This window comes from Schistocerca gregaria, chromosome 2 (assembly GCF_023897955.1).
Source record: "Schistocerca gregaria isolate iqSchGreg1 chromosome 2, iqSchGreg1.2, whole genome shotgun sequence".
Classification (NCBI taxonomy): domain Eukaryota; kingdom Metazoa; phylum Arthropoda; class Insecta; order Orthoptera; family Acrididae; genus Schistocerca; species Schistocerca gregaria.
This window is the reverse complement of record NC_064921.1, coordinates 887,954,670-887,967,140: the sequence shown is the minus strand read 5'-3', so window position 1 is coordinate 887,967,140 and position 12,471 is coordinate 887,954,670. Positions and strand designations below refer to the sequence as shown.

Genomic DNA, 12,471 nt, shown 5'->3' with positions numbered 1-12,471 from the left:
ACAGCGATGACATTAAAATAACTTGTCGACGCAAATCACAACTACACACACAACCTGACAAACACTTGCACGAAGACCTGAATGATACCCAACAGCAACTAAGCACGCACTAAGACAAATCAGGAGTTGATGCACACACACACACACACACACACACACACACACACACACACACACACACACACACACACACACAACTCATAAACAATCGGCGAGCCCAAAGGTGTTGTCCGGTAGGACGACTGACCAACGATCCACCAAGACTGCAGCCCAGCTCAAGTGATGCATGGCAGCAGTGGTCGGGCAAGCAGACCTCAGTGCTGCTCCAACCCGACTGCACTAGTGCCGCATTGCAACTCCCCAACTGGCAGGTCCGGACTGCACTCCAAACATGTTCCAACTGACTGTCAGACCGGAACTCGCGATGCGAACTCGCAACCTGAACTCCCCTACGACAGACAATTACCGGGAAGTCATAGCAGTCTAGCAAAGATACTATGAGAGGGGATATATCAATATGCAGTGCTAGTGCCAGTCATAGTGAGGCAAAGCAGCAACTCCGTGACAGTAGTAATTTAAATTAACATAGTGAGGTGGAAGTACGTTGAAAACAGGGTGTAAAATATATTATGGTGGTAACACAAGCCACGCATGGCTCGAACGGTAAGCCAAAATACCTGGTGTCGCATTAGACAGAATGCTAACGTATCATACACGCCTCTCCAACACAGCTGAGAAGGTACAAACACCAATGAACATGGTAAGGAAGCTGGCAGGTAGCACATGAGGGAGCAAATTCACCAGTTGTCCATGGAGCATCACATGGACTGGTATGTTCTACAGCAGAATATTGGGCACCGCTTTGGCTCTGCAGCACTCATGTGAAGAAAACTGGCATTCATTTGAGTGCAAGTATGAGAACTGTTAGTGACACCTACATGCTGGCTGCCAACAGCATCAAACATATGTCCAACTCATCTTCATTGAAAGGCTGTTCTGTAAAATCTTTTCCAGCAAGTTTCTAATAATGAGTCGATTTCTCTTGATGAAGATTTCTCTCACTGTCTAGGAAACACCTCAAATCCATAAGAACAGCATAGAGAGGAGGAGTCCTAATGCTCTCCACTGGGTTCAGCCATGACAGTGAGTGGAAATGTGAGTGGCAAACCATGGGAACCAAGAACCATGAACTTATTCACAATCCAACTGTTGAAGTTCCACGATTTTATCATCTGAAAGAGGTGTGGGTACAGCTTAACAGATAGCGGACTGAAGATAGTAAGTGCAAGGGGCTTTGAGACTGACAGAACATATAACCATGGTGACATCCAATGAGCTACCTTGTAAATGAGTAACCTAACATATATTTTTCCAGTGGCATTAAGAGTCTACTTGACGCATCCAATTAGGTGCTCCACTGGACTGAGGCTTCCGAAATAGTGTGTAAACTGGATGCGTGATATTTATATAGTTTAAATAGTTGCACATGTGTATTTTTTGTTTAAATGTGTATTGGATTTGTTGTAATTGATGCATACAATGATGATGATGATGATATCAACACATTATTTTTCGGCAGAGTGAAGAAACATTGTGTCTTCATATTGGGATACTTCGCACTAACACAAATAAAACACGGCATAGGTTATCGTCCATTTATATTATGAACAGACAGAAAAGGAAATAGTCCTTCAAAAATCATGCAGAACTGGCCCTCTTAGAATTCTAATGTATTCCATGAAGATATACTTTTCTACAAATGGAATATGTTGATTTTATCTACAATTACAGTGTGTAGTAACTAAATAGAATGGCTGACACCAAGACACCCTGTGGAAACGTAACTAGTCCAGGTTAGGTTACTTTTTTTCCATAAAACATTCCTCTGTCTTGACAGCTGTGTAACTCTAATGTCTTAAATATACTACATGGAACACATCTGGCGTGTACCTTGACGTATGGTACATTTCCCACTGTAGATGTGACAGTGCCTTAGCTAAAAATTAAAGTGTCTTGGTAGGTATGATAAAACTGATTCCAAATTTTGCTGTTCCATCAACTAGTTACGATTGTGGAATCGTTTTTCTGGAGCAGGAGCTTTGTGCTATTTCACTTGGAGCCTACATTATGCCCTTGTTCAATAAGAACCAAGGGATTTCAAAAAACCTTACTCTGAGACCTTGGAGTAGGCATCATTCCTCAGATCTCACTTATAATGAGAGGCACTTTTTCACTTCATATATTTCCTGATTCACTAAAAATATAAATAATCTGTTTTTGCTTTGATGAACAATTGTTACAAGGTGCATCAAAGTTCTAAGGTATCGGTTTTTTTCCCACAAAACAATCTCACAAAAAATTGAAACATATGTCATTTCTCAAAGTAATCTCCCTGCAACCATCCACAACTTTCTTAATATCGTCATCATGATTCCATAGCCACTATGAATACTTGAAGTGTCTCTTTTGACCACTGGAAAACTGCTATCATGGATATCCCCGTTATTGTTGGAAAAAAGGCAAAAATCACTAGGAGCCAGGTCAGGTGCCTGAGAAACCATTTGAAAGTTGTTTTCTAGAAGAAATTCGTGGACACATTCACAAAATGCATTGGCTCATTGTCTTGTGAAAGAGCACATGTCAAAATTTTCTGGCTGTTATTCTCGCAATTCTGAAAGAAGCTTGTTCTTCAAAACATCTTGTGCCTCACACCCATTGCTGCAGTGTCCTTTGGAACACACTAAGTAACTATTATGCCCCTGCTGTCCAACACATGACAGTCATTATTGTTTCAGCATTGAGACTAAATGCTTTCACTGAGTTCATTTGAGGGTTGAAAAATGGGACAATAACTCATCCACTGTCACAGTTGTTAAGGTCATCCATCCGCATTTGTGGAACCTATTTGGAGGACACATTCCACATTTTTAGGTTGTCACACAGGTTTATGAGCATTGGTCCCACAGAAATACCAACTATGCTGGCAATATCATCCTCACTCAATTGATGATCTTTCAAAGCAAACGCTCTCATTCTCATTACCATGTTTTCAGTCTGGCTGACGCAAGGCCAAAAATCTTTTAGTTCATTGTCACATGACATTTGGCCTTCTTTGAATTCGCGGAATCTACCTTCTTCACATTCATGACCCCATCAACATCTCTCACTCTAACTGCGAATTAATTTCAAAGGATGGCACAAAACACACATGGATAAATGAATGATTACTCACTGCTCTTGTAATGAAAGTCACCATTTCTAATAACAAAATCCCTCCCCATTCTCTCCACAATGACTAGAATCCTGTGTGGCATACAGTACTACCACCTGTGTCACATATATGCAAAAGGTGACCTTGTATTTGAAACCAAATCACATTTTATTTGCTCTCAGTCCTGAGAAAGAAAAATGGAGATGTTAGAACTTAAACACACCTTGTATTGTACTTTTATTAACTGCCAATATAAATATATAAAATATTGGTATTTTTTCCATGTCTCTGAATAGAACTATAACTTTTTTTCCAAAATAGTTTTACTAGACAAGTTCTGCTACTCTGTATCCATTCTCCATAAGTTAATACATTCTCCGCCAATCATTCATTTATAAAAATCTTTATAGACTCATAACAGCTGAACTGCAGAAACGTGTGAAGGCAGAACTGTGGCATAGCCGACCCAAGCGAACACGTCCAGCATTCACATGACCCACATGTGCAGCTTTCCCACCCGCACGGGACAAAGCAGGCAGGCAGTGCGAGCTGATCAATGCGACATGACACACATCTCGAACCTTTTCTTCCTCAGACCACGTGGGTTGAGTTAATGTGACTCCTCACATAAACATTTATGACATGTTGTGCATTTGCTTATTTCATGATGTGCATCCATTCATTCCAAGGTGCTTTTTCTCCCATCCAGAAAAGTCACAACACTCTGTGGGACACACTGAAAATCGAACTTTGTAGACACGGCCTTCGTCTCGCATTGTACACCTGGTCATGCCTTGGCTCATCACCAGAGTGTATACCCTCCAGGATTGATGATTGAGCCATACTGCCAGTGCAACGTTCCTGTACAGATTGACATTAATGATAAACATTGTTTGTACCATCAAGCAAGAAATGGAAAAGTAAAAGTGTGTGATTGACAAAAATGACTCGTGTAATTTCCTGTAACCAACCTCTCCCTTGGGCTTAGTGCTTGGGCGCAGCATTAAAGCCAGTTCACTGCATGTTTATGACTGTAAATGGTGATATAACTATGTCCTTGCTTCACTGGTTTGGTGACCCCAGTGTGATCTGAGGCTGGCGTGTGGTGATGACCATTCATCGGTACGAGTGACGAGGACCCATGAGGAAATAGGCACTTATGCTGTTGCACCTGAACAGTGCTCCATTTTTATTTTTCTGTATGCGTCTCCCATGAACTGTCTATCGTTATTTTTTGTGCTTCTTTTTGTTATGTGTCATGTTCTTTTCATTGTGTGCTTCCCCTTGTGTGGGGACTTGACTCTAAGATAAGATGGTGACTTTAGAAGAGCTGAAAAAGACTATCAAAGATCTGCTTGTATACAACCAGAGGCTGGAGAGTGAGTTACAACCATGCCCTACATGTGCAGATGCCACACAGTGACTGACAGCACAGGAAAATTTTGGCATGCAGAGCTGTGCCACACTAATGCCCCCTACTGTTGCTGCAGCACTCAAGCACTAGCTGGCTGTTCATCAGGCTACTTCCCTTTTGACCCCACCATCCTGTAATATGGTTCAGCCAAGTGGAGGCACTCGTCATGAGCAACCACATAACCTTGCAAAAATAAGACACATAGTGAGCCGACTGACCAAAACTACATGCCCAAAGGGCAGGATATAATCACCACCCTGCCGATGCTGTCATCATACAAAAGCCTCAAGGAAGAGCTGATCTGGTGGATCTCATCATCAGAGAAACAATGGTTGTACCAACTGCTGGGGCAAGATGAATGTGGTGTGTGGAGACCCCCACAGTACCTGCACCAATTGCGGTGCCTCGTGCAGTCCGACGTGGTCCTGGAATTGATGTTACATACTATGTGGCTGTGCAGCCTCCCAGCTCAGTTGCAAACAGTGATAGTAGTGCAGACAGAGATGCAGATGGATGCTGTTGCAAACTTGGCTGACAGGGTGCATAATACAGTGGTGATGGTGCCTACCACCACGACCATAGCAGCTTATGACACCGTTCTCCCACCCCTGTGCAGCACACACCACCTGCCGCCACCGCATCTGATGTTAATCTACACCAGCTAGTGCATAACTTGGCTCTACATGTGTCAGCTCTCACCATGCAAGTCGACCATTTGGCACATTCACAGGCAGATGGCAGCAGGCACCACAGTGGCAGCTGATCCAGCCACTGCTGAACTGGCTCATGCAACTGGCAACCCAGCGCCAGCTGCTCCAACGGTAGTCCATGGACAGCAGAGCAGCTGGTGAGCGACTTCTACTGGTATCACGTGTGCTTCGCAATGAAGCGGCTAAGTGCCATCCTCCTTTTGAGCACCCAAATACCAGTTGACACGGGTTCGAACCTTTGGATATTCTCCCATTTTATGTTAAAAGGCTGCATGTGGGCCGAGACACTCTCCCTCACAATGGTGAAAAATTTGGCCATTAAAACTTACAGGATACACAACCAAAATTTAGACCTAGGACTACGCCCACAGTCTCATGGACATTTATTGTGGCCAACATAAACGAGCTGATATTGGGCACACTCTTTCTCAACCGCTACAGGCTCCTAGCTGACATTGCAAATGGCCAGCTGATTGATGTGACAACAAATATAAAGATATCAGAAAAGCACCAGCAGACTGAATTCTGTAGTGTAAACATGTGAAGTGCCCTGGACCTTACTCTGACATCCTCAAAAAATTCTCTGACCTCACCTGCCCAGCTGGCACCCCAAAGCACTTTAAACATTTAACAGTGCACTACAAAATAACCACACCTGGCTCTCCCACATTGTGCTGCCCATGTCAACTCATGCCTGATAGACTTGCAGTAGCAAAGGCAGAGCTCAAGGCAATGTTGTGGCAAGGCATTGTTCAACCATCTAGCAGCCCATGGTCATTGGTGTTACATTGAGTCCCAAAAAAAGGCAATTTGCGGTGCCCGTGTGGGGACTATCACACCCTTACTTTGCAGATGGTGCCTTTCTGATACCTAATCTCACACCTTCAAAACTGTAGCCATGCTTTGGTGGGCTTCACTGTATTTAGCTAGATCAGTTGTGCAGAGGCGTACACCCAGATTTTGGTGGCGCCCAAAGACTTTGAGAAAACAGCTATAGTAACACCCTTAGGGCTTTTAAAAAGTCCATATATGATGTTCAGTCTTTGGAATGCTACCCAGACCTGGCAGCTGATCCTGGATGGCATCTTGTGGGGCTTGCCATTTTGTTTAGCATACCTCAGTGACATCCTGGTGTACTCCAAGTTGCCCGAGCTCAACTGCCGCCACCTAACAACCGTCTTTCAGCATCTGAGGGAAGTTGGTGTTGTTATCAATCCAATGAAGTTTACATTTGGCATGATGGAAATTGAGTTCCTTGGCCCCCCAATGTGTCAACACCACTACTAGAGAAAGTTAAGCAATGTTGAACATGCCGCATCTGCAGAAGCACAAAGAATTATGCCGTTACCTTGAGACGTTGAACTTTTATCGCCGCCATCTTCCTAACACTGTCAACGTGCAAGAGCCCATGACTAACGCACTACATGGTCCCAACTCAAAAGAAATGACACCTTTGAATTGGATGGATGCATTGGAGCAGGGCTTCATGGACTCAAAATGGAATCTCGCAGAAGCGAGGCTCCTGGCACACGACGCAGATTTAGGTGTAGTGATGGGCACCAGCCAGATGGACATCAGAGTGGCATTACAACAGTATGCCAGAGGGAGATGGCAGCTGCTTGGTTTTTTCTCTAAGAAGCTATGCGAACAATACTGACCTTACGACTTATCTTAGAGAAAGCTTTTGACAATGTTGACTGGAATACTCTCTTTCAAATTCTAAAGGTGGCAGGGGTAAAATACAGGGAGCGAAAGGCTATTTACAATTTGTACAGAAACCAGATAGCAGTTATAAGAGTCGAGGGACATGAAAGGGAAGCAGTTGTTGGGAAGGGAGTAAGACAGGGTTGTAGCCTCTCCCCGATGTTATTCAATCTGTATATTGAGCAAGCAGTAAAGGAAACAAAAGAAAAATTCGGAGTAGGTATTAAAATCCAAGGAGAAGAACTTTGAGGTTCGCCGATGACATTGTAATTCTGTCAGAGACAGCAAAGGACTTGGAAGAGCAGTTGAACGGAAAGGACAGTGTCTTGAATGGAGGGTATAAGATGAACATCAACAAAAGCAAAACAAGGATAATGGAATGTAGTCAAATTAAGTCGGGTGATGCTGAGGGAATTAGATTAGGAAATGAGGCACTTAAAGTAGTAAAGTAGTTTTGCTATTTGGGGAGCAAAATAACTGATGATGGTCAGAGAAGAGAGGATATAAAATGTAGACTGGCAATGGCAAGGAAAGTGTTTCTGAAGAAGAGAAATTTGTTAACATCGAGTATAGATTTAAGTGTCAGGAAGTCATTTCTGAAAGTATTTGTATGGAGTGTAGCCATGTATGGAAGAGAAACATGGACAATAAATAGTTTGGACAAGAAGAGAATAGAAGCTTTCAAAATGTGGTGCTACAGAAGAATGCTGAAGATTAGATGGGTAGATCACATAACTAACGAGGAGGTATTGAATAGGATTGGGGAGAAGAGAAGTTTGTGGCATAACTTGATTAGAATAAGGGATCGGTTGGTAGGACATGTTTTGAGGCATCAAGGGATCACCAATTTAGTACTGGAGGGCAGCATGGAGGGTAAAAATTGTAAAGGGAGACCAAGAGATGAATACACTAAGCAGATTCAGAAGGATGTAGGTTGCAGTAGGTACTGGGAGATGAAGATGCTTGCACAGGATATAGCGGCATGGTGAGCTGCATCAAACCAGTCTCAGGACTGAAGACCACAACAACAACAATGGGGTGTGATCTCCTCCGGCAGCAATACAGGCCTGACAGTGATGGGGCATGCTGTGAATTATGTCATCAATTTCATGTTGAAGTCTTGGAGCGTGGTTGGTGGATACTGACGTGATGCAAGCTGTCTCCCTAGTGGATCGCAGACATGCTCCATTGGATTCAAATCAGGAGAGTGAGCAGACCATGACATGTGTACAATATCTTCCATTTCCAAGAAAACATCAACCACTCATGCTATAGAAGATTGAGCATTATCGTTAATCAGTATAACATCTGGGCCCCCAGCACCTTGGCGCTGATGACCTCGATGTTGAGCGCCCATAAGCCCCAACACACCACCACAGCACCTTGCATTAAGTGAAAATGAGGTTCCAAGATCTCATTACAATACCTGACAGCAGTTAAACCTTGCTGATTCGCCCATCCTATCTGATGAAGAGATGTTCAAGTGGTAAACATAACCCCTGCCCACACCATTAGGGGTCCTCCTTGATTTCAGTCTCTTTCCACAATATTTGGGTCCCAAAATTAAGTTTCACATTCCCTCCAAATGCGAATGCACTCAGAATACCTCTCCAGACTAAACTGGGACTCATCTGTGAAAACAACATGGACCCACAGTACAAACATTCGTGTGGCATGTTGATGATTCCATTCTAGACATTCCCTTCTGTGAAGATCCATCAGAGGTAAACATACAGCAGGTCTCCAGCAATTAAGACCACTCTGCCGAAGCCTTCTGCATGCCATTTGCCTTGATACAACACATCCAGTAGATGCTGTGAGCTCACATGCCAATTGCTGTGCAGTACTAAGGTGGTACTGTCATGCCCTTACAGACAAATGATGGTCCTCTGTTCTGAAGTCAAATGTGACCAGCTCTGCCCTGGTCTTTAGTATCCAGTTTCAGTCTCTATATACTGTCACCACCTCCGAGAAACAACAAAACAATTTACATGCAGCCATTGGGCCACATCAGTTTGCGACTGTCCTGCTTCCTTTCTTTCTACGGCCATCTACCACTGCTAAGCATCTTCTCTGTGTCATACTGCATCATCTCTGACATTGTACACAGCAATGGTGGATGTAAGGGTATCCGGCAAACACTACCTTGTTTCATAGGTGCCCTGACATCATCGATGGCATGGTTGTCCATTGACCGGAATGCCATCTTCCGTGCAGAACACAATCCTACGGACATCTGGTTGACAGTATGTATGATTATATCGTGAATTAGACACAGGACAGGAAAATAACAGTTTGTTGCTTTAATTTTGGATACTAGTGTATTTCTGCTCGTCGTTATAAGCACAACAATTCATCATTTTCACTGACCCCAATCATTCACTGACACATTTCAGAACAATCACTCTAAATTGTCATGGTGGCAACACCAGCATTTAGAGTATATGTCGCAATTTACTACTGACATCCATCATATTTTGGGGATAGGCAGTATAGCCACAGATTACCATGGCGTATCATAAAACGCCCAAAGGACTAAGCATAAGGACTGGACCTTAGGTTGGGGGGACCATTCATCTTTTATTGTTCACAATATTTATTAAAGTCAATCAACAGATAACAGTTGTCATAAACTTCAAATGTGAACCTTTGTACTTCAAACACATCAGTTAACTTTCTATAGCAAAGCAAGCATAACAACTTTTCAGAAGAGAAAGATAATACCTTTTGATATTAAAAAAATAGAATACACTGAATGCCTAAAGGGCTACAATAAGTTCACTTACAGTTTTGAGACCTTGCCCAAATTTACTCATTTAAAAGAAAGAATAACCTTACACATGAATTGTTAATAACTGTATTTTCCATTAACAAATAGTGAAGAAATAACATTTATAATAATAAACTCCCTGTCAGGGAACATTTATACATGAAGCCTATCAGTTGCCTGTAGTTACTGACAAATGTATAACAACTTTTCAAATGAGACAGGTAATACCTTTTTATACAAAATAAAAAACACTGCATACCCAAAGGGTTATTGTAAGTTCACTTACAGATAGTTTTAAAACCTTGCCTAAATATGTTCATTTAAAGGAAAGAGTAACCTTACATACAGACTCCCAACTAGATAGACAATAATCTACATCAGACACTTGCCTTACAAATAGTTCCCAGCTCATGGGATCTGCCAAGTGCACTCACAAACATTCTGCAGTGGCCAACACGGGCCATGCCTGGTTGTGCCGTTCAAGCTCAATTTATCAGCCCGACCAAGGGCGCAGAGTACTGTAGGTGCGTCCAGCTTCACTTCCCGGGTGCTCCTCCCTCCCAAATGGTTAATCCAGAGAGCTGTTATTTGGTGCATCTGGGTCTTAATGGAACGTTTAATCCTGTCACATTCAAGAATAAGCATGAACCTGATGGTGTAGCCCAGATCCACCACCTAGGCACAGATGTAGAACAAATTGTCAACAGTTATAGTCCAACAAATCACACATGCTGGGGCAGCAACAAGATGCTGCAACAAGATGTCTGAAGCAATGCTATGTTAACAAAACCAAAATCAACCACTTAAAACAACTTTAAATAAAGAGGCATAGCAGTAGTATTGCAAGAGTTTAAACAAATTGTGACTGCTAAATTTAGCTTACAAGTGACAATTAAACACACTCTGAGTTGAGATATTTTAAGTAACTGATTGAGCTCACTTTCACGCGTGATGCTATCCACACCACCCTGCCCCCCCCCCCCCCCCCCCCCTAAAAAAGGCACCAAATGATATTTTATCCTTACGATAATTGAGCCCTTGGCCGTTGGTGTATGCCAACATTCAAACCTCCGCAGCAATACCTCACAGAGTTAGGAAACTTTGTTATATCATACAGTTCAAGATCCACCCAATTGTCTCGAACACACTAAACACTCAGTTTTAAAATATTATTCACAATAAGCCCCATGGCTTGGATGGTAAGGGCAGAGTGCTAACACTACTAGACACCAAGCAACAAGAGTTCCATCAAAATGGTGCAACAAATTCCGTAGGGTCCGAGCACAATATGGATTACTAACAGATTTTCATAACTCAGCACTCGCTAATAGTTTGTCTAAGGTGGGGTACACTTGCAATACGGAAGGCAGAAAGTACATGGGTGGTGAAAGACGTAACTAGAATCAGGTCACCTTATCAGGTTGGTGGAATAATCATCCAACAGCATTAGAGAAGTAGGTCGCCACTACAATCTCCCAATAAGATGTAATCGGTTAACGGCCACCAACTGCTTGGCTGCACAGACCATCTGAAGACGAAGCCGCAAGGACTGTCGCCTGTACAAGGCCTTATCAAAACACTTCTTCACCGACCGGGTTACCTCCCCTCCTTGGGCAATCGCACCGTCTTCTCTCCAGCTGACAACTCAACTCACTCGCACTCACCTCTCCATCTGCTCCCTGCCGCGCCACCTCATGACATCTACATCTACATCTACATCTACATCTACATCTACATCGATATCCATACTCCGCAAGCCACCTGACACTGTGTGGTGGAGGGTACCCTGAGTACCTCTATCGGTTCTCCCTTCTATTCCAGTCTCGTATTGTACGTGGAAATAAGGATTGTCCGTATGCTTCTGTGTGGGCTCTAATCTCTCTGATTTTATCCTCATGATCTCTTCGCGAGATATACGTAGGAGGGAGCAATATACTGCTTGACTCTTCGGTGAAGGTATGTTCTCGAAACTTAAACAAAAGCCCAAACCGAGCTACTGAGCGTCTCTCCTGCAGAGTCTTCCACTGGAGTTTATCTATCATCTCCGTAACGCTTTCGCGATTACTAAATGATCATGTAACGAAGCGCGCTGCTCTCCGTTGGATCTTCTCTATCTCTTCTATCAACCCTATCTGGTGCGGATCCCACACTGCTGAGCAGTATTCAAGTCGTGGGCGAACAAGCGTACTGTAACCTACTTCCTTTGTTGTCGGATTGCATTTCCTTAGGATTCTTCCAATGAATCTCAGTCTGGCATCTGCTTTACCGACGAGTAGATTTCTAGTCTCCAGAAAAGACATTATACTCGAACGTAATACGTGTTCCAAAATTCTACAACTGATCGACGTTAGAGATATAGGTCTATAGTTCTGCACATCTGTTCGACGTCCCTTCTTGAAAACGGGGACAACCTGTGCCCTTTTCCAATCCTTCGGAATGCTTCGCTCTTCTAGAGACCTACGGTACACCGCTGCAAGAAGGGGGGCAAGTTCCTTCGCGTACTCTGTGTAAAATTGAACTGGTATCCCATCAGGACCAGCGGCCTTTCCTCTTTTGAGCGATGTTAATTGTTTCTCTATCCCTCTGTCGTCTATTTTGATATCTACCATGACCAACTCACAAGCACCGAAAAGTTAGCATCTCTGAGTAAAAATCAATAGTT

The 12,471-nt window shown here is 43.1% G+C and overlaps 1 protein-coding gene across 1 annotated transcript in view; it reads right to left on the bottom strand.

The window, feature by feature from the left end:
* The window catches only part of LOC126335323 (uncharacterized), a 21,744-nt gene extending 9,273 nt beyond the window's left edge, over positions 1–12,471 (bottom strand). Inside the window, exon 1 of the mRNA XM_049998480.1 lies at positions 12,004–12,471. Coding sequence (XP_049854437.1) covers positions 12,004–12,418 — 415 coding nt within the window. The 5' untranslated portion in view covers positions 12,419–12,471. The remainder of the gene's footprint in view (positions 1–12,003) is intronic.